The 23,005-nt window shown below is 49.8% G+C and overlaps 1 protein-coding gene across 1 annotated transcript in view; it reads right to left on the bottom strand.

Moving 5' to 3' along the window:
• The window catches only part of NFATC2 (nuclear factor of activated T cells 2), a 77,831-nt gene that overhangs the window by 36,113 nt on the left and 18,713 nt on the right, over positions 1–23,005 (bottom strand). Inside the window, exons 4-6 of the mRNA XM_077786977.1 lie at positions 21,158–21,360; positions 19,143–19,315; positions 9,467–9,607 (exon numbers count right to left, since the gene is read on the bottom strand). Coding sequence (XP_077643103.1) covers positions 9,467–9,607; positions 19,143–19,315; positions 21,158–21,360 — 517 coding nt within the window. The remainder of the gene's footprint in view (positions 1–9,466; positions 9,608–19,142; positions 19,316–21,157; positions 21,361–23,005) is intronic.

Genomic DNA, 23,005 nt, shown 5'->3' on the forward strand with positions numbered 1-23,005 from the left:
CCAATTCTTCTCACAGAGCTTTTTATTTTTCCCAACTCTTGGAAGTCCTGCAAGAGCTGCTTTTGTCCTCTGTTATTTAAGCACTTCTGCTTCTGGCGAAAAGGGAAATGAAAGGGTATTTTTAAATGCATTTTGCATTTCTTCTGTTGTTGTGCTCTTTGTTCTGTGCTGGGCGCAGACAATGAGCTGACAGATGTGCTGGGCTCTCTGGGCAGCCTCTTCCCAGCTGTGGCCAGGACACAGCCCTGGGCCCCCAGGGACAGAACCTCACCTGCCCAGACCCACCCTGGGCAGCTCTGCTCACACCCACTGGGGACAGGCAGCTTTTCCTGCAGGCCAGGGCTCCCATCCCTCCCTCCCTCCCTCGGGATGGGCTCCTGGGGCTGCTGATGGGCCAGGGAGCACCCGCCCTGCTGGGCTCCCTCACCCCAACCCTCCCTGGGCAATGGGCATGGCCAGGGAAGAGCTGGAAGTGTGGCCCCATCAGGAGATCCCAAAGAGTTGGAAGTGTGGAACCATCAGGAGATCCCAAAGAGCTGGAAGTGTGGAACCATCAGGAGACCCCAAAGAGCTGGAAGTGTGGAACCATCAGGAGATCCCAATGAGTTGGAAGTGTGGAACCATCAGGGGATCCCAAAGAGTTGGAAGTGTGGGCCCATCAGGAGATCCCAAAGAGCTGGAAGTGTGGCCCCATCAGGAGGTTCCAGGCTTCCAGCTGCTCCTGCTCAAGGAGGGAACACTGAACAACTCCCAGTTTCCCCTCTCCTTTTTTGAAGTTCCCTCCAGGTGTGTTTTCTACCCTGGGGCTGAGTGGCTGCTGGGGCTGGGATGGCCTCAGCAGAGCTGTGCCACTGCCACCCCAAGGGGCTGCTGCAAAGGCATGGGAAGTATTCCATTAATTAATGCCATTTAACATAAGCATCCACTTTGGCCACTGCTATACTCAGCCTGTACCCCTGTTAGTGCAGCCAGCTCCTTGCTGCCATTGAGGCAGAAACAGGGAGAGGGAGCCAAAATATTGGGGTCTTAATCCAGCAAATCCTTGTCTGATTATGAGGCAGTTAATGCTCAATGGGGAGATTCCTCTTCTAGGTGACCTTAGAGAAAAGAAACCATCACAGTGTGTGTTAAGGAACCTCCCCACACTCCTAAACACCCCAAAAGATAATTTTTTAGAGTTCTCTAAGGAAAGAGCAGGGAAAAGGAAACAAGAAAAGACATCATAAAGTGAGAGCTCTGATAGAGACACACACCAGAGCTGTCTCTGCAATGCCACATGAAGATGTCCTGACAACAAAGACAGCCAAGCAGGAATGTTTGACACTGGTTTTGCTCCAGGCAGAATGTTTTCATCTTTGTTTCTGTACTGCTAAATTCAAACAGTCTGTGCAGATGCAACAGCACTAACTTCACAAAGAAGGTGGAAATCAAAAGGATTTGTTGATCCAAAATGTAAAAACTAAAGTAGAAACGGGCCTCCAAGTCATGTGGCACATTCAAGGAGCCTGTGGAACACATGCAAGCACAACCACAGGGGGTTTGATTTAGTAACTGAACCACTGAAATTGCACTAAAAGCTAAAGAAGCCAACCATAAAAATCAAATGATGTTCAGGCTGAGTCCAGAGTCTGTGTGGGTCAAAAGTAAGAATGAGAAAAGGCAAACAAGAAACAAACGTATTTGGGGTTATAATTCCAACAATGATAGATGCTTCTGTTTGGATAGATTCCATATTTGTGGCAGCTCAACAGGTTTCTAACAAATCTGTCAGCAGCAGCAATCCCTGTTCTTTGAGCCCTGGTGAACTGAAGCACTCTGCAGCTCACTCCTGACCTTTATGCTTCAATATGATGATGTGGCTCCATCTGTCTCACTGCTTCGCCTTAGCTCGAGACAATCAATATTTGCCTTTCCTTTAACCGCTCTGGATATGCACATTATGGGGAGCTTTTGGCAGAAGGATGAGGGAGGCTGTGAGGAAAATGAAAAATACAACTGCATTCACAAGTCTCTCTAACCTATTCTTTTTCCTAGTAATGAAAAGAAAACTTCAGATTATGCACACTCTGGGAACTAATGGAGAGCAGGAGGAATAAACTGAGAAGTCTCAGGATCATTTCAGGAAATTATGAATAGACAAGACCTGCACCAAACTGTCAACACATTTATCACCTTTATGATGTGCATAAACCCAAATTTTTTTAGGAGGAAATTAAAGTGGATGTTTGGAGAAAGCCCTCAATGAAAACGGGATTGTGACTGTAAGGATGTACTAAAAATCCTAAGGCTGATGTGACAGCAGAGCACAGCCCCAGCACAAACCCTGCCACACCAAAGGCCCTTCCCTGGAGCCCAGGAGGTGCCTGGCACCAGAAACGTGTTTAGCTTCGAGCAGGAGGTTGTGCTCAACCCCCCAGAGATCCCTCCTGGCCTTAATTACCCCGCAATTCTGTCATGCCACAGAGGGACAAACAGCTCCTGCTTGGAGACACAGAAGAGTCAACCCCAGCTTGATTAATAATTTAATCCAAAGTCTACAAGTGCAGATAGCTGCTTATCGCCTAGAATTAAACCTGCCTGAGCAATGGGCAGGAGAGAAAGCTGCAAAGGACCACTGAGGAATCCAGAGGCAGGTCTGTGTGTGTGTGGTGCCTTTCAAACTGTGCCTCCACCGCAGGGAATTCAGTCCCTGCCTCTGCAAAGGGCAGCACTTGCTCTCAAGATGATAAAATATTCCTGGATTTAGACCCTGAGGCCTTACCAGCCATGGCTGCCTCATGCAGTATTTTTACTGTTGTGGTTCCCTGCTCATTTAATGGTTTGTCTTAGTTGGCAAGTCTTTAACACCACAGGTCAGTGAAATGTTCAGGAAATAGAGATTTTTGTGCTGCTTCAGGGCTGTGAAACTTAGCATTAAACCCCGATGAGAGATCTGACTGTGTCAGCACTCTTTGGGGGAATGAATGAGTTGTTGGAAGAAGGTAATTCTACCCTTCCTAAGTCAAACTGCGATCGCACCAGAGTCCTGCTTCAAATGGGGGAAATCAAAATGTCAGCCTGCATTAGGAACATTGGGGGTGATTCTCTGCAGCCCCTCATAGGACTCTTTTTAATTAGCCAATTAAAGGTTTTCTGAACCAGTTACAGCCTTTACACATTATTCAGGATCCCTTACTCATGGCTTTGGGGTCAGTAACTAGCAGGGAAACAAACTTACTGCTTTATTTGAACAAGCATGACTGATGGACTGAGAGGCTCAGGAAATGTTCCTTGCAGTTCTCTGCAGCTGAAGACTAAATATACTATTGTGCTGATTCTGGATGGGATTCCACGCCTGCATGTGATTTTAGGCCTGCAACTGTACACTGCTTTTCAGTCAAGCATTACACAAATTACTTAATGAACAACCTGTTACTGGTTCCCCAGAGAAACCCAGCCTGGTGACCAGAGGAGCAGGGCTCTGACTGCACAGTTCTGCACATTTCTGTACAGTTCTGCACAATTCTGAACAGTTCTGCACAGGTCTGCACAGTTCTGCACAGGTCTGAACAGTTCTGCTCAGTTCTGGACAGTTCTGCACATTTTTGCACAGTTCTGCACATTTCTGCACAGTCCCCCTGGGCCTGCGGGGAGCTGTCCCCATTCCCTCTGTTTCTTGGAAGGCCTTCCAGAAAAGCACAGCAATTATCTCCGTCAGCTTTTATCAGCAGATGACAGACATCTCTGGGAAACAAAGAAGGGTTTTTAGAGCCACCCCAAGAACAAAGGGAGAGCACTGAATGGTTTCCAAAAGGACAAAACCACTCTGGGCAGCAGAAACCTTACGAGGAACCTTCACTCAGAATCTCTGCTGCTCTGGACAAATTCCAGACAAATTCAGGGACAAATTCTGACTCCAGCTGGGAAGTTACCCTGCTTCAAGCCAGCACGAGGCTGCTCAGCATCTGGTCCTGAGCAGTTGTCTCCTTCTAAGCTCTTCCTTCGAAACAATTTTCAAGCCTTACAGCAAACACAGCATGAGGGTATTTAAAACTCATGAAGAGTAGAGCTATTAAATTTATTCCTGAGCTTCATTTTAATGGATTCCTTTTTCTTCCTGAAGCAAGACTGCCCACTGCAGTTAATGGAGCTCTGTTTGTTAAGAGCAGAGGCCAGTGCCTTCACTGCACTGAGGACAGAAGTTTGAGTCACCAAGGCTGGAGATACAAGGCAAGGTCTGGGAGGTAAAAGGGCAATGGATTAGTCATCCACCAGGCAGCCCAGCCCCAAATCTGACATTTTGCACAGTGAGAACAAGTCTAGAGGCGAATTCTCCCCATCTATTGTTGAGGAATTCAATTCCCATTAAAATCAAACATAAATACAGTAGTTGAACAGTGAAGCAGGAGGACCAGTATTTCATTCCAGAGCTCTTCCAGATGATTCCTTATGCCAATTCATCAGAATAGATTTGTTGTTTTTTTAAGATTATAAGTGTGTTTGTGTGTGTGTGTATATAAATTATTAAACAAAAGCTTCTCTCAAAATAAAACCACTGGGAACCTCCATGTAATAAAATGAGTCACACCAGGATGCGATGACTAAGTGGGAGAACAGGGAATTCCACTCCCCATGCCAGCTTTCTTCATGATCAATTTTCTGTCAACAGGTGATGGGAGCTTGTCTCTCTGCCTTTTGTTTATGCCAAGAATTATGATTATTTTTTAATATTCTCCCTAAACAATTAAGCTGAATAATCAGGACCAGGCACACTTCCATCAGGCGCCCCCATTGTAAAGAGTGAGCCAGGGAATCCAGGCCAGCAGTGGCTGCCTGTGTTAATAAGGATTTACCAGCTGTAAAATTCCAAAATCTTGTGTCATACGGGGAAACCTTCCAAAACACTGGATTCCACCCTGTCTCGCTGAGTCTCCAACAGCTATAGCAACTCCGTTTCTGCAGCCACACTCTCCTGCATTTTTCTCTGTGTGAGCCCTAGATTTTTTCCTGTTTTGCAGTGTTTTTTTGGAATCCCTGGTCAGGCGTTTGCCCCGTAGGATTACAAGAACACCTGGGGCAGGCAGCACATTCCAGCCAGGAGGAAACCTTTGGGGAGAAAGGTTTGCTGGCTTTCAGCAGCTACAGCAGCAAGGAAAGGCACAAGGCAAAGGCCCCAATTACCCTGAAACTTTCTAATTTGCACAGCAGAACCAGGCAAACCAATCCTCCTAATTAATACCCATTACCCTCACATTCAATATTTAAAGTTGTTTATTTGTTCAAGTAGTAAACATCTCTTTTGAATGAACCTGGGAAAACACTGACAGTTTTTTAAAAAGCTTTTTATCTATTTTATCTTGAAGTTGCCTGAGAAGATTGCACCATTAATGTTGCATTATTAAGTTCACAGAGTTAGCTGCTGAAAACCATTTGCTATTTTCTGCATTCCCCAGGAGTTTTTGGACCATTCACCAAACTGTCAGAATACAAAAAGGGATTCAGCTCCCTGTTTGGAGCACAGTGAGGAGCTGACCTAGCACAAAGGGGAGCACTGCTGTAGACAGAGTTGGAATTTCCTTTCACCTCTCCCACAAAGATTGTGATCCTGCCGTCAAACCCACACAGCAGCAACGTCTTCACATGAAACCTGCCCTGATGCCATCCCACCACCGTGTCCTGCAGGGTTCCTGGAATCCCCTGGCACACATTCCATGGCTCGTTTCCAGCATTTCGGGCACTGTGCAGACAAAAGCTCAGCCCAGCAGCCCCACACTGCACACCCCAGCCTGAGCCTGCCCTGGCCAGGACACATCCAATGTGCCCAGCACCAGTGCTGGGCTCCAGAGCCGGGCAGGTGTCTTTGGTCACTGTGGATGCCCACACCTGGGGGCCCTGGCAGCTGCCCCAGTCCAAAGGGCACAGGCAGCACCTCCTCCCCTTCCCCTGCCCAAGCTGGAGATTTATGGTGGAGCCTCTCCAAGGATGGACGCTGTGTTTGGGTTGTTCCTCCACCACCCACATTGTCCTAGAGATGATTCACGGTGTCCATGTGGCCACCAGAAGAGTTTGGCAGGAGAAATCACAGCCCATTTGCACTTTTCTCCCCAAGAAACACGAACCTCCTCTATCACTGACAGCAGAGCAGCAGTAACCAGTACACAAACGGGAGTAAACACAATGCAACCAGCATCTGACTTGCAAATTATTACATGACAATTAAAATAAATAAAAGGGGGAATTCCAAAACTCTTCTTTTTTTAACTGCACTGTGTGATCTGGGCCCCAACCAAACACTAACACCCTTAACCTTCACCCTATTCCAAGTCCTTGATAGCTCCAAGATTGCTTTTCAAGCTTTCTCTTCCAGATCAAAATGACAAGAATACAATCCAATCTAGTTGCTTCCCTGACCTACTTTAATTTAGCTGGGCTCAGTTACGTGTCTCCAAGTTCAGATCTTCAAACTCTCTCAGCCAAACTCTGCTTTTGTGTGCAGGGAATTCATGAGTTCCCCTGGCTCACAGCAGCTACGTTTTATGATCTCACATCAGCAAGATAACCGTAAGAAGAACTCAGAACTCTGAGGCCTGCATGTTGAAAAACTTCAGCATGCAGAAAATGAACGCTATTTATGCACCAGCATTTCAAAGAGGAGCACTTCATCCCTCAGAGCACCGAGCTGCAGCCCCTTCCCTCTGCCGTTTCCTGCCGTGAGCCTGTCCCAGCCCTGTCCCCTGCCAGCTCCCTGCCACCGCCTGCGCTCGCGTGACACGGACACTCACTTTCACAATCACATCCCCCCACAGTTCGGGGAATGGCCCTCATTTTCCAGGTATTTATTTCTATGGAAAAACATGCTATCTGCAATTCTGTGAAAAGACAAATAAAGCCTGCTCGTTCCTGCTCACGGAGACACGCATTTTTGGCACAAATGTGGCCAGTTCCATCTTCCTCTGCCTTGCTAGTGGCGGGTGAAGAATCATCTACAAGATCCAGAGGAAATGGAAAGAGGTTCTGAGTGTTCCCCTGAGGGGTGAAGCCTAATTTACAGTTGTGAGCCCAAGCAGCAGCTCCCTCAGCTCTGCAAAGCGAGCAATGCCTTCCCAGCACGGCTTCACCCGGGTCCCAGATCCACAGCACCCCGAGTTTGGGGTCTGTGGAACAATGCACAGCAGAAAATCTGGCTGCACAAAACTACTTGAAGAAAGATTTTTTTTCTGGGGAAAAAAAGATCCTTGCCACTCTCACCCTGAACACCCGAGCCAAGGAGCTCTGTGGAGCCTGGCATGCCAAAAGCAGTGGGATGATCGCCCACACCGCTGCTCTCACCCTTGTTGTTACCAGCACAGCAAAAACTGGTGGCAAAAGTGGGAAATCCAGCACCACTTGCTAGCACTGACAAGGCTTGTGAGCTGTTAAAATGAAACTCTAAGCAAACCAAGCTTCCCCTGCGAGCTTGCTGCATCTTCCTGCCCTGACAAAGGTGTGATTGTCTCACAGGCAGCGGTGTGCTCGGGAAGAGACACAGCCTGCTGCAGCTGGGGCAGCAGAGCTGGGCTGCCATCCACCCCCAGCACGGTGCCTGTGGCTTACCCTGCCCCGAGCAGCTCATCAGCACTTTCTGCACGGGCTGTGCAGGGCAGGGCAGCCGTGGCTGAGCTGCTCCTCCTTCCACCCATTGCTCCATCGACAGCCAGGGCTGCTCACTGCCCTGGGCTCCTGCAGCCCAGACAATGGCAGCCCTGCACAGACATCCTGGAGGTATCTAGAATTGTCCACACTGCAGAATGAGGGAGGCTGAAAGCCTCAGGTGCACAAGATCCCGATCTTCAGGTGAGCTGGGACACTCGTCAACTCTGACAAGCCAGGCACAAAGCAATTCTCAATTTGCTGCACTCAGCCCAGGCATGATCTGCACGTCCAGCTCAGCTTCTTAACCTCCCTCACTATAGGATATACCTATTAAATAAAGAAATCTTCATTTCAAAGCGCTTCAGGGCATCTCTGCCAGAGGTGCTGCTGCGTTATGGAACACACAGAGCACCACTCAGCAGAGTCGCCCAGATAACCCCACTGCAAACCACACAGGCTTCTGATTCAGCCTGAGGATTTGACTCTGGACCTCCCATCCTCCAAATCCCCTTCTGCCAATCATTTATTCAGAGCCCAGCAGACTGAGACTGCCTGAAGAGGCCGAGGTTTTGGGGGAAGCAGGATATGGAACACCAGCAAGCAAATCCCTGCTCCAGACTGGGCACTGCTGCTGGGATAAGCCCTGTCTCTCCCCTCCAGGAGGCAAAAAAAGAGGAAAAAACCCTGCAGTTTCCCCAGCAGCGAAGAAAAGCTTTAGATTTAGTGTGGAAAATGTTGTTGTTCTTTTTACTTTCTAACATCTCTTCCAGCCAGAGCCTTCTCTGCTCTCACATGGAAACAGGGGCAGGGCGCTTGGGACGTTTCCTCGAAATGGCACCGAGAGCTGCCTCCTGTGAGTGGATCATCTCCTGCAGCTCCTGCACAGCATTCTTGGGCAGGTAGCACTGCAGGCTGCCAGGATGTTCCCATGTACCTTCCCCAGGCGCTGACACGGTGGAACAGTGGCAGCCCAGTGGGAAGGAATTAATCCATGGGCTTGAAAGGAAACAGAGCGTGCCAAAAGAAATCCTCTGACTGCACAGGCTCATCTGAACCTCCACAGCTCCTTCATACCTGCAAAATACCAGCCTGGCTTGCTGCTGCTGTGGGAAGGAGCTGGGACCCACAGGATGATTTTTTTCCCCCATGTCACCAGCTGGTGCCCATGTACATTAATGAATGTACATTCATTTTTGGCTTGAGTCTCACTTTTTTCCAATGGCATTACCCCATAGGTCATGCACATGCTGCTCACTTGGGCAATGCAACCTCTTAAACTCCTTGCAAGGCACTGGATATATCACTTAAGATACCTCTACCTCGGCTCACTGACAGAAAATTCCAAGCCCCAGGTTTTCTTAATAGCAAAAAAGGAACACAAGGTTTACAATAAGAAATATGCAAGGAGAAGGGATGGATTCTTGTATCTCATTCTGTATAAAAATTAATTTATACAAAAAGATACATTATGTTTAGTTTTTTTTCCACAGATTTCTAAAGGGAAGAAAACACAGTCTTTGCCTGTAGTTCACATCAATAAAAATGTTCATTTCAATGATGATTTCTACAGTAGCATTCACTAAAAATGAGATTAAACAAGCACAGAGGAACATGTAGTGCTCATCTCGTTTCTTTGGTAACAAATCCTGTCCCTGCTGATTCCCAGTGCCTGGATTCCTGTGAAGCAACAACACAAACAGTTGCTCCCAAGCCTAACTTTACCCACATGGTTTTACCTACATGAACTTGAATAGGACTACTTATTTGATTGTGATGAGCACAAATCTTATGATGACATTTGGCAGTACAGATTTGCCTTATCCCGTTAGGGAAAGTTAGGAAAAACCTGCCTTACCTGATGTTTTTTCTGTGAACACCACTTTGGACTCTGCTGTGAAATTCTGTCCAGTGAGGATCATCTGCTGTCCTCCATAAACCAGGCAGCTGTCAATGTCTTGTCTTTCAACCATTGGAAGCTCATGAGCAGACCTTTGGGCTGTGGACAAATTGCAAACATGAATGAAACCAACTCTGTTTTACCAGGACTTTCCAAATCTTCCCAGAACTATCCACAGATTGATCTTGTCATCGTTACCATCCGCTGACTGCCAAAGCAGCTTCTCCAGGGTGCTAAATTTAGGTCTGAGAGGGAAAAATAAACTTACTCAAGGCATTTTATTTGGAAACATTCAGGAGTTGGCTGCAGTGGCTCAGCTGTGCTGGCCCTGCTCCTTGTCCTTGAGAAAGGACAGCTTGGATGAATGAGCTGAAACTTGCCCATGCCTGTTTCCAAGCCAACGGCCAAATTTTCAAGTGCAGGCACACTACAGCCCCAGAGCCCAAAAATTCCACCTGCACAGAGGATTCCACTGAATAACACTGAATTCCTTCAGAGGGGAAAAAAAAAAAATGAACCTCCTGTCCAAAATCCCAGAGGGCAGGGCTGGCACGGGGGGTTGCCAACAACAGCTCCAGCTCCATCTCCATCTCCCTCGCCATGTGCGGGCACCGAGCCCTGGTGGGGCAGCCACGGAGTCCAGGGGTGGTCAGGAGGGGCCACCCCAGGACTGCTGCAGCCCAGGGATTCCCCAGGTGTGTTCTGCAGGAGCCTGAACATCTGAGGAGCAGGGCCCTGTGTCACAGACTGAGGCTGGCTGTAAAAGGCAGGGGAAGGAGAGGTAAGGTGGGATCCAGATGGACACGGACGTCAGCAAGGCTTTCTAAGGTCTTTACTGTTCTTGGCCACGATTTGGAGCGTGACTTTAGCAAGTTATTCTCTCTTTCCCCAGCCAGAAAACCAGTTCAGCACCATCTCTCCAGCTACCTCCCTCTGATGCCATTAGAACAGCCACTGCATGCTCAGAGGAGCCTTGGAGAGCCCTGGTGAGCGTCCTGCAGAGCCATCCCCACTGCTGGCTAGTGAACAGCAGGAGCTGCAGGCAGTGGGGATGTGAGAACCGTTCCCTACAGCACAGACAGCTGGAAAACATCAGGAGCTTCCCTGTGAGCAGAGCAGGTGGGCAGCAGCGTGGGGCTGGTGAGCTGGAGTTCATGACCTGCACTCTGACTCCTCCAGGTTCATCCACCCCAACTGGAAGGGCCTCCAGAGGATCCTGCTCATCTCCTTCCCAGCTGCCTTGGCTGGATCCCAGCTCTCCCTGACAGAGACCCTGAGCTCTGGTGTGCTCCTGAGCGCCGCTGGCTGCCGAGGCAGAATGAGAAATGTGACCTGGATGTGCCGTGCTGGCCTGACCCACGCCCAGGCAGCTCTGACTGACCTGGCACTGCCCTGCAGCCCTCGCAAAGACAAAATGCTCTTGTCACCTGGAGAAAACGTTGCAGTATTTGGTGAGAAAACTCAAGCATTAAACCTTTCACAGCAACTTTTCCAGCTCTGCTGAACCCTTCAGTCACGAGACAGATTTTGCTCTTAGTAAAGAATAAAGGCAATTCAATATTGTAACTTTCTTAAGCCATTTGAGAGGGCATTTCTGAAATCTATTTAGAACTACTTTAGGACTCATTGTTCTTTTCAAGTATGTAACATCTGGGCTAATATACTGCCAGTTAAAAACTATATATTCAGATTACTTTCAAAGACGCTGATAATTTCTTTCACATGGCTGTAGGATTAATTTATTTCCCAAAATACTCACATTTTTGATGGGTTCCTAATTGGATTTATCACAAAGACAGCTCTGTAACCTCAAAGGCTTAAGAGCAGACAGCAATCATTAAAAAGCATGTCTACAACAGTCAAGAGAAAACATTTAAGTAATGCTCTGGACACTCCTTATTCCTATTCAATCACCAAATTTTGCTTCCAAAACACCCTAAGTCATCAAAATTCCAGATTAACCTACATCTCCTTCCAGCTTTGTTGTGTTAATAGAGGGCTTGGTACCTGCCATCCCAGATCAGTGGTTTCCAAGGCTTTTTCTGCATGAGGAAGGACAAATTTCAGCCTGGAAGAGACCCTGACCCATCTCAGCTCCATTTGGAGCTGCTGCTCCTGGCACGGCCGAGGGCAGCCCAGGCGTGAGCCCTGAGACAAGAGCAGGGGTGGGACCTGCTGTGCCTCAGCAGAGCAATCCCAGCTGAGAATTCCAGCTGGGCTCCCCACACACCCACTGAGGCTTCCCCTGCCTGTTTCACCTTTGAAGAATTCTCCTGCTCCCTCTGGGTGGTCCAAAACCCTTTTCTAACAATGAGAACCCCAGTCATTTTCATTTTCCAAAGTTTCTTTCTTCACCCAAGCCTGTAAGAAGGCTTCACCCCCTTCCCCATTTCCACCAGTACAGAGGTTCAGGGTTCAGTGTGGAGCTGCCTCAGTAGGATTATTTTTTTTTTCCTCTGCAAGAAATATTAATTGCTAATAAATCCCCTTCCTCTAAGGCTCATGATGGGTGCACTGCATGCAATAATTTCACACTATTCCTTCTCTTCCCCCAGGGGTTGGCACTTCATAAAGTGACCTACAGCTACTGGAGTTTATGAGCTTTGAATAAACAAAACACTGTTGATTTAACCAGTTGGGGTGTTTACTTTCAATAGCAACAGTTACTGACACAAGGCAGCAAAGCAAATGCTATAGAAATACTCACACTTGGCCCGAAGCAGTGTGTCAACCTATTAACAGGGGACATTATTTTTCTATTTTATTTGACTGTTTGCAAATCAAGATGTCATGGACTCGTGGTGCCAAGAAACACAATGCATGCAGTGACACCAGGCAGAAAGGGAGCCACTGTCAGAGCCCTGCAGCAGCTGCAGGGGGCTCAGTCTGCTGAGCAGCCCCTGCTGCCCACAGCCCACCCACTCCTGCCAGCTCCAGCCCTCTGCCCTGTGCCAGCAGCTGGAGAGAAGCTGAGCATGGCCTGAACCCCTGGGCAGCTCACAGGGGATGCACACCTGCCCAAGCAGGCAAAGGTGGCTCTCGCCTCCCCACAGTATCCCCACACCTCTCCTGTTGCAGCAGAGAGGAGATCTGGCTTTCAGGGAAAAAAAAAAAATAGTATTTTGAGAAAACTGATGGGCTGCAGAAGTCTGATGCAGCTCCAAATCTCCCCCACGAGGGTGCCACCCATTGCTGCTGGGAGGTGACAAGGGACAGTCTCAGCTGGCCAGCCTGGCCTGGTGGGAGCTGTCCCTGCCCACGGCAGGGTGGGACTGGAGGAGCTTTAAGGTCCCCTCCAAGCCAATTCTGTAATTCTGTGATGAACTGCTGCTGGAGTGGAGCCCCTCCACACGCTCCAACACCTGACTCCAGAGCTTAGGTTCTCTGCTGTCCCACTGCTGACAGTGGGACATCAGAGCTTTTGTCCTTGGGCACCTGGTCAGGAGGAGCAGGACTGAGGCTCACCTGCAGCTCCATGAGGACAAAGCCACTGCTACCTCTGATTAACTCACAAGCCAGTAATCCAAAATGTGGCTGCTTAAGAGGTGGGGTCACAACTGGCACCCCAGTGCAGTGGCCTCACCAGAACAATTACTCAGGTCCCTCTCTGCACACCTCTGTCCTTACCCTGCCCAGCGCAGCCCCAGTTCAGCCCAGCTTGCTGGAAGCCTTCAAGCTGGGACTCACCATCCCTGACATGTCTTTCCAAACCTCCAAAGGCCCTTGACCCAGCCACTGACTCCTGCTGGGTTTGAGAAGAGCAGATAGAGCAGGATGTCTGCTGCTAAAGGAGCCCTGACCCCTGGGAGCAATAGCTGAGGTGTCATTTGTTATGGGATTAATTCTTCCACTTCGGTGCAAACCTCAATGAGCCAAAGCAAATATTTCATTCCTGCTGTCACACTGGGTTTATTTACCACGAGCTGCCTGTGGTAGGACTGACAGGAGCAGAGCTGCTGTGCTCAACACTTATCCAGCTCATTAATGTTTGAGAGACTTTGGTCCTCTCCATCACTCCCCGAAGCATCCTGAGCTCTGAGGTGGGGAAAGACAAAGGCTGGGCAGCCATGGAGGACCAAGGGCAGGAGACATCTCCAGCAGCCAGGGAGACATCAGCAAAGCACCCTAGAGAGAAGCAAATTTCTGACCAGAGGGACAGGATAATTTCCCTCCTGGTAGGAGCATGGAGCAGTGGAAGATGCTCAAACCAAGTAAATAAAGCTAATTTCCAGCCCTCCTGGGGAAACCTTGAGAATGTGGTCTAAACACTCTGAAAAGAAGAACGCAGTGTGACTGACAACAGTTTCTAATTTGCTGCCAGCAAGACTTAATCAGCAGTTTGTGCAGAGCCATCCAAGCAAAAAGCACCAAAAATAGAGAGCTTTTCTCCACCTCCTCCTCTGCAGATAATTTACGGTGTCCTCGCAGGGGAGGAGTGACAAGCAGCCGTGGCAGCAGTGTCAGATCAGTGGGATGCTTTCTGTGAACTGCAGCCAGCCTGTGCAGAGTGGCAGGAAGGCACGGCTGGGTTCTCTCTGTGCCATCTCCGTGGGCATGCCCAGCATTTCCCCCATCCTGCTGCAGGACCTGCTCCCCAAAACGCTGCTCAGCAACCACACGCTGTGCTCTGCTGGCTGCTGTCCCACCAGCAGCCCCAGGGACCAGAGGCAAGCAGGAGCTCAGCCCACAGCAAGGCTGGCAGCCTGCAGGAGGGGCAGGCATCCCCTTCGCCCTGCCTGCAGCTTGAAAGACTGAAATAGTTCGGTTGCAAATGGTGTCAGAATTAGCTTTTACATGCTGTGCTCCAGGAGGGAGAAGATGTTCTTTAGAGAAAGCAGCAGCTTTTCTGTCAGCTGCGCTTGCAGCCAACTGTGTGACTGTCTTGAAGTTGAAATGAAAGGGGGGAAAAAAATCAATTTAATTCAACCAGCAACCATGACGCTCCCACAACAATCATGGTTATGGTTACACTTGCAAATAGGTATCTCCCAAGTGCAAAGAGACCATTTGTTTCTGTTTTTCCATCTGAATAAAGCAGGGCTCCTTCTTGCCCGCTGCTGTGCTCCAAGCAGCACAACTCCCAGCTGAGGAAAAGCACTCGCTGCCTTGCCAAGACAACATTCTTTTACATGACTAGCTCTTTCCTCTGTAGTTATTAATGTGTCACAAATCATAGGCTCAGATTGTCTAATATTATGGGAAAATCTACTAGAAGGAGAGAAAAATAAAGGAAACTTCCAGGGAAATTGATTAAAGGGAAATAAGAAATTTGACCCAATTTAATGGAACAAAATACGGTCAATAATAGAAACTATTTACATTCCTCTAGATGGACACACGGTTCTTTAGCAATAAGTTTTGTTTGTTTTGCTTTTTTACCACCTTGGAACATCTATTATAAGACCAAGATTTTAGTCTCCTTCTCTCGTGCCAAGTGCAATTTAAGTTTGCATTTTAAGGGATTCACGAGCACAGCTCGGAGTCAGCAAACACGGATTCCACAAAGCAAGAGCTGTGACAGGCTTTGGGAAGGTCTAACAGGATTCATTAGAATAAAGACTGGGGCACAGAGGAGGGCACACTGAGATCTGCATGAAGCAGTTTTTGGTGGTTGACAGCACGGAGCACAACAAGCTGCCCTACTGCCCTGGATTCCATCCTGCTCCTTCTCTGCTCCAGGATGCTTCAGCTGAGGAGGGGAAAGAGAACTGTGGCACCCAGCCTGAGCTCCCAGAGGTCATGAGAAATCTGTCTCTTGGAGGGGCAGCCCTGTGCCAGCAATTTCTGTAGCACCAGAGCCCACCCACTCCCCAAAACTGAGCTCCAGCTCTTGGTGACAGCAAAGGGATGAGCTGATGTCACAGAAACCATCCTTGTGGCTCTAAAACCACGGGCTGCCAGTGCCAAACCTCTCCAGGGAGCTCAGGCACCCCTCAGCTGCAATGGCAGCAGCAGGGATGGACACCTGGGCACCCCGAGGGGCAGCAGCCAGGCCGGGCAGGACACGGGCTCTGATCCCACCCAGCCGAGGGGCTCGCTGCCCCTTCCCACTCAGCCTGCACCAGCAGAAGGGATCTGTCACCCTCCAGCACACACCCACGGCTGCGTGGCTTCCTCACCTGCCTGAGCCACGGCCCCTTGCTCCAATTGTCAGAGGGGTTTCAAATGCCTTTGCCTCCTCAGGGGCTTCAGGATGAATCAACAGCAACAGCAGGAAAAAGCTGCTGGACTGGGCAGGCTTGTCTGGGTCTGGGGTCCACTTTAAGGCAGGACTGATCATTTAACAGCACATCACCCCCCTCATCCTCCCACACAGCTGCCTGGGGAGGAACTGCTCCGGATGATGCTCTGAACCTGTGAAATCCCCTCCGAAAATCTGTCGAGTGCCGAATGTGACACAGATGAGGTGGAATCAAGCAGCCCTCTGAAAAGCAGCTGTTTCACAGTTCCTGCTTCACTGCAGCTAATGATCTGCTGACACTGGTGGGAATTCCTCGGGATCAGCTTCTGGGGAGGAGAGCTGGGATACTCTGTTGGTAGCAACAGTGCTGGGGGAGCCCTGGGAAGGGAAATGGGCCCTGCTCCTGGAGCTGCTGCTCACCAAGGCTCTCCCAGAGGGGTCACTGCTGCTACCACACAGGAGGGGTCCTGAGGAGAGCCCCTGGGATTAGGGCCCTCAGGTGGCCAGGCCAAAAACTACCCAAACAAACCAGAAAACAGAGGGGGGGAAAGTGAACCCCAGCAGCACAGAAGGTGGGATGGGAAGAAAACATCCCCCAGCCCCAGGGCCCCTTCTTGGCAGGGCACCTGAGCTCACCTGGGAGTGCCTGGGAGCCCTGCAAGGTGGGCAGAGCTGGGACAAGCTGAGCTTACCACCTCTAGTGAGATTTAGGCTGCACTGCTAATGCTGGCTGAGCCCCCTGATGTTTTTAACTATCTTCCCAGAACCAGGCTGAGATCAGGAAGGGCCACTGAAATGCAAAAAGAGTGCTAAAACTGCAACATACACACTAAATGGCAGAGGCTTTGTACTCCAGATCACTTCATTCCCTGCTTCCTTGAGTTCAGAAAAGCACAGTCCTTAACATATCTCCCCAAACTGCCTTTATATCTATTATTCCAAAAATAAAACTGTTTAATTTTATTCCCTGGGGGATCAAATACTTTTTTTTTCTTGCAGAAGCTTTGCTGTCTTCTATGCAGCCAACATTTTAATACTTTTATTATAAAAAGACCCACTAACAATAAGCCACTTATACTGGTATCTCCACTCTTGGCTTTTTAATACCCCTAAGACTCCTCAGTGCAAAGACATCTCAGAATAAATGCCTCAACATTTTAACCAAGGCTCTGCCACAGCAGTCACTGCACAGGCAAATTAGGTGTGTGCATACAGCTCAGAAAAATGTGATTTATTCTGCAAACCATGCCTGGATTTCTGCTTGAAATGCAGAGATGGCACAAATACAAGGTGCCATTGTGGGAATGCCTGGCTTACTCATGCTTGCTTTTCCTGAGGAGAATGTGAGTAGGTGGGGGATGATCTGTGGGGCTCCCTGCGGGATCCAGGGCCAGCCTGCCCCTGCCCGGTGCTGTTTTCCTGCCCACAGGGTGTAGGAGTTCCACCTGGAGTTTCCCCACCCCGGGAGCTCCTCGCTGAGCGCTTCCTTTGGCAAATGGAGCTTTGTTCCAGCAGGGACACGTCTGGGGTGGAGGCCACTATTGTTTCAGCCATCTGCTCCCATGGAGGAACGGGACAATTTCCTATGGACAGAGGTGGTGGCTACTCCCACGGCTGTCCCTGCCCCATCACAGAGCCCAGAGGCTTCACTCAGCTGCTGAAAGGCTCTGGCAGTCGGTACCTCCTCAGAAACACTGCCAAGAGACCATCCAGAGCCATCATCCTCTCCCAGCCTTGCCTGGGTTATTCACTTGTACTGCTTTTTGAACAAGCTGCCTTCAGTAACTCACTAGCCAGTTTGATTTCCCACCCAGGACTGGCTCCTCTCATTCTAGGCAGTTGTATTTAAGCAACGTCTGCATCTCAAACACAACTCACACGTGAGAGACTCCATGGCTTTCTTCACATGACTTATGGCAAGACAGGTTCTGCTAAAGGGGTGACTCATTCAGGAAAGGCAGAGGAAAACTGTTCATTACATATCTGTGAAATCCCCAAACCACCAAAAAGGCACCATTTAACAACAAAAAGCATCACAGGATGCACAGGAACCAGTAAAGTGGGCAGAGCCCTTCCAGAAATGACTGTGACACCGGGGGCCTCATCAGAGGCTGCTCTTTCTCAGGATCCAGTCAGTTACAACGAGTGGGAGGTGCAGGTTCTGAGCTCACACACTTATGGGATTTGCACTTCAAAAATCAAAACTGCCAGTTTTCTTCTGTCCCCCAGGGGAATACCAGAACCACCTGTGTTTTCCCTGCCTCAGCCTCCTGAGCTGTGCACCCTTTGGCACTGACAGCTAGAAGAAACAATGACCGGAATGCACCTGAGCCTCAGGACCAAAGCTGTCCCTGCATCTCAGCTGTGCTCCTGCCACAGCTCAGCCCAGACCTGGGCACTCCCCTGGCACACAGGACTGGCCACAGTGCCTGGAGCCAGCCCAGTCTGAATCCAACCTCCAGCCACCTGCCAGTTTGTGGAGGACAGGTTCTGATTGTGCCTCCAGTGGAAATAAAGCCAGGGAAGCAGACAGCCTGGGGACAGCACAGCTGTGTCCCTGCACGCAGCCCCACGCTGCTCCGAGAGCCAGCAGTATCCACCAACACATGCACTAATAAATGCACCACGCAGCAATGCACTAATAAATGAACTTTGCAGAAGCCCCCAAACTCACAGCACGGAGCTTGCTGTCCTCACAAGCCCCCTGAAGAGCTGCCTGCCCCTGTGGGTATTCTCAGTTCAGTCAGAGAAAAAATGAAAGTTTCTAACCAGGCAGAAGCCTAGGAAGCAGTTGGGAAATAATGTAAATAATTCTTTATCTCTCTTGTTCACATCCTTTATAGATAAGCTCTGCCACTGAGCATCATTCACTGCACACCAATGGTTTGAGATGTTTTTACTTCAGGACCAATAGAATGTGTCTGGACAATACAGCTCCACAGCTCCTGAAGGGAGGCTGCAGACAGGTGGGCTCGATCTCTTCCACCTGCAGCATTGGCAGAACAAGAGGACACAGCCTCAGCTACGTCAGGGAACGTTTAGGTTGGATATTAGGAAAAAAATTTTCACAGAAAGAATAATAAAATATTGGAATTGTCTTCCTAGGGAGGTGGTGCAATCACCATCTCTGGATATGTTTAAAAAACAGACGGGACGTGGCACTTGGTGCTATGGTCTAGTTGTGGTGTTAGGGCATGGGTTGGACTTGATGATTTTAGAGGTCTCTTCCAAGCTCGTTATTCTGCGATTCTGTGATGCTGTCTATAAAAGAGATATGTATTTGAAACAAATCAGAGTTCTACTCTCAAACCTTCTGATCTGGATTCCCTTCAGACCGCCCTGCCTCAACAGCATCACACCCGCAACCTGTGCGCGCCTGCAGGGAGGAGCCGCAGGCACGCAGCAGCAGCAGCGGGCCCCGCGGGGCACCGAGGAGCAGCCCGGGGTACTCACAGCACTCGATGGGGTTGGAGGCCGCCTGCAGGGACACGATCCTGCCGCTGGGCTCGGGGATGTGCACGCGGAACACCAGGCGCACCCGCGTGTTCTTGCGGCCGATGTCGGTCTCGCCCTTGCGCAGCTCGATGTCCGCGTTGCGCAGCTTCAGGATCCCCGCGCAGTCGATGCTGCAGGAGAAACGCAGACACAGCCCTGCCTCACAGCCCTGCCCGGGGTGGGCTCCGGCCTCAGCGCCCACGGCTGCTCGAAGCACTCGCTCTGGTTAGGATCCAGATGTTCCCGGGGAGAAACCCCTGCCATGCAGCACCCGGGGGATGCTGCTGCACCTCGCCCCACGCCCTGGCCACAGCAGCAGCTGCTCTCCAAGCACTGAAACCCCAAAGCTTGTTTCCCCAGTGCTAAGCACAGCAGAGCTCCTGCCCTGAAACCCCAAAGCTTGTTTCCCCAGTGCTAAGCACAGCAGAGCAGAAGGCAGAGCCCTGCCCAGGGCTGGAGTCTCCATCAGCAGCTCTCCCCAAAGCCCAGCAGCCCTTCCCACACCTGGGCAGGGCAGCTGATCCCCGTGGGGAATCACAGCAGCTGATGCAGAATCCCACTGCCTGCAGCAGCCAGGCACAGGAATTCAGCTCCAAAGCAGGGAGCAGACTGCTGTCTCCTCCTTTTGACGGGGTGGGCTCTGCAGCCTGGCCTGTGTCATCCTCCAAAGCCCAGGGACATTGCTCCCAGGCAAGGCAGGAGCAGATATTCACTCTCCCATTCGCTGTGTCCCTGCACAAAGGGAGGCTGCAGGGAGCAGGATGGGGCTGAGCAGCAATGGAAGGATTAGGATTGCTTAAATCAGCACTGCAACTTAATATGTGGTGTAAGTGCAGGCTGGCTTCTCCAGAGTCCAGTGGAACCTTGCAAACATGCCGTGTTAGGAAAGTGTGACAATTATTTGTCAAGCTCAGCAATAGTTCTCAGAGCAGGCAGTGAACACTGCTATTAAACAGGCACTGCCAGCCCATTTTGATATCAGTTCTAAAAACACATCATTTCTCTTCTCTTGATATGAATTAAAATCACATTTGGGGAAGTATAAACCCCAAGCTGCTTCCTACACCCACACTGTTCCTTGCCCTTGCATATGTGCAGGGGTTTATTATTCCAGGGTTCCTTGTTAGGAATGAGGTATATTTTCTCTCAAAATATGAAGAAAGAATGTGGATTTTGCAATGAAGCAGGGGGGCTTAAAAACAAAACTGCTCTGCCAATTTTGTCAGGCTCCTCTGAAGGATGGAGATACAAGTCTTCCCTCTGCAGAGCAATCACTCTCATGCCTGGCACACATTCAAGGCTGAAGTTTTCAGACTGGTGCCCACTTCATCCCTCTGCCTCCATAAAACTGGAAGGAGTAATACAGACAAGATGTGCCTGTACTTGCTTTTCTGTTAAACTATTATAAGAGGAGATCTCACGGCCAAAGCACTTGACTGAGTTCAGAAAAGAGGTTTTGTATTCCATTAAAAGTTTTAAAATTCATCCCACCCCTGTTCCTGTCCCAGCAGCACAAGGACTTGAGATTCGAGTCTTCCTTTCCTGAGTGCACTACAAACCCGTTGTGACCATGAGGATGATGGATTAGTCAGACACTGGGTGCTCCATTCCTGGCAGTGCCCAAGGCCAGGTTGGACGGGGCTTGGAGCCCCTGGCACAGTGGAAGGTGTCCCTGCCATGGCAGGGGGTGGCACTGGGTGGGTTTTAAGGTCCCTTCCAACCCAAACCACTCTGTGATTGCAGAAACTGGAATACAGAGCAGAAGTGCTGCATGGTCACCAGCAGCTTTAACCCAGGTGCTTGTAGCTGGTTTTGTCAAAGGGTCCTTGCCCCCATAAACCACCCCAACGTGCTGGAAAGGGGAGTCCCTCCAGAGCATCACTGTCCTTTTCAATGACTTCTTTCCAAAGAGCCAGAACTTCAGTGCCAATGAAATCCACCTCAACCTTGCTAACAAAAAGAAATCTACTCACGTTGCCTTCATGTTGTTTTTTGGTTCCAGGGGGATCTCCAGCACTTTGGTGTTGCCAATGATCTTCTCGTAGCTGGTGGTGGTGACGGTCTTGCCCGTGATGCGGTGGACCTGGTAGAAGGCGTGGGGCTTCAGGATGCGCTCGTCCGCCGTGCCGATGAAGATCTGCAGCCCCAGGGGTTTGTTCTCCATGTACCCGTGCAGCTGGCAAGACATGAAAAACCTGTGTCACACACTGGGCCTGCAGTGCCTTCAGGAAACCAAGGAGGTTTGCAGACATGCAGAGATAAACGTGGGTATCTGGCTTTGATTCGCTGCTCTTTGAACTCATCCTTCCCCCAGGTGCTGGTTCACCTAAAACCATTCTTCTTGCACTGTATTAAAGCACCACCTGTACAGGTAGAGATGGCATTTTGGGTCTGGGACTGAACAGCACAAGGATGTCTTAGCTGACCTTAGAGCCTGGGGTTTCTAGGCCTCAAGGACACAGATTCTTCTGTTTTGTTGGGTTTTTTTGCTGCAAGGAAACCAGAATGCCTCCATAGAGAGGGAGACAAGGAAATTTCTCCTCCTTTATTAACGTCCAAAATTACAAATCAAACCATTCTAAATTTCTCACATAACCAAAAATGAGAACCAGACATTTATCTACCACATAGCCAGGGATTGAGCTGAAAGGGAACTTTATGGTCTGAGACATGCTAAATTTGTTTTCAATTACTCTGTCCACATACAAAACCTTGATGAAGCCATACAAAGCAAATAGTACTGGAAGATCAGAGAAAAGGAAGATTAAGCTAATGGTATTCATGGCCAAACCAGGGTTTTTTTCCTCTTTTTTCTTTTCAGCAGTCAGCAGGAGGTATCCTTGCACAGAAGGATTAATTCCCCCCTGGAAGGGGACCACATGCAGCATCAGTGCAGTGCTGGCAGCCTCCCTCCAGCACAAAGGCAGAGCTATCACTGCTCATCCAGCACGCATCCTGGAGGCAGCACAGACAGGGGCTGTGCCCCAGAGACCCCCAGCCACGGCCTGGGCTGCAGCCTCCCCTGGCAGGAACAGCTCCATGAATGGCTCCATTGAAGGGTCTGAGCAAGAGCAAACTGCAGAGCCCAGCCCAGCACCTCCCACTCCTCGCTGGCACCGCGGTTCCGGGGCTGGGGAGGATGGAAATGGGGCAGGAGGCTCTGTGCAAACTTCAGCTGGCTCTGGGAGCCAGGGGAGGGGCAGGAGTGCCAGGGCTGGTACTGAGGGAGGGCCAGGAATGTGATAAACACAGCAGCAGCCGTAGGCACATTTAGGAATGGGTAAAGCAGATGGGAGATGAAAGGCAGCAGAGGCCAAAATGACAGATCTGCTGGGAACAGGCACTGATGGAGCAATCAGCCCCTGCTGGTCCACTGGGAGCCACAAACTGCCCTAAGTATGGCACTTCCAAACTCCAGCATTTCCTGCCCTTCAGTGCAAAGCCTTTACCACCAAAACCCATCCTGTGTTCACAAGGGGAAGAGCAGTTCCTGAGCACTGAGCGTGTTTATTGTCATGCCTGACAGATAATTCTGGGTGGATCCAGCAACGAGCATCCTTTGGACAGGAGGGTTATTACAGGCACAGCAAAGCAGCTTGTGCTCTCCCTTCTGCCCTAGCAGAACAAAATCCCAGAGTTATGGGTGGGAGACTGAAATGGAGGAAAACAGATAATAAATTACAAAAGAAAATCTGCCCCCAGTGAGCACAGTCAGTAGCAGCTGTAACAGAACTGGCTACATACACAGGGTTCAATACTGACCACCTTTAAAAGTAATTTTAAGTGGTGTTTGCTCATCTACAGAATAAGTTCTGCTCATG

The sequence above is a fragment of the Lonchura striata genome, chromosome 17 (genome assembly GCF_046129695.1).
Source record: "Lonchura striata isolate bLonStr1 chromosome 17, bLonStr1.mat, whole genome shotgun sequence".
Classification (NCBI taxonomy): Eukaryota; Metazoa; Chordata; class Aves; order Passeriformes; family Estrildidae; genus Lonchura; species Lonchura striata.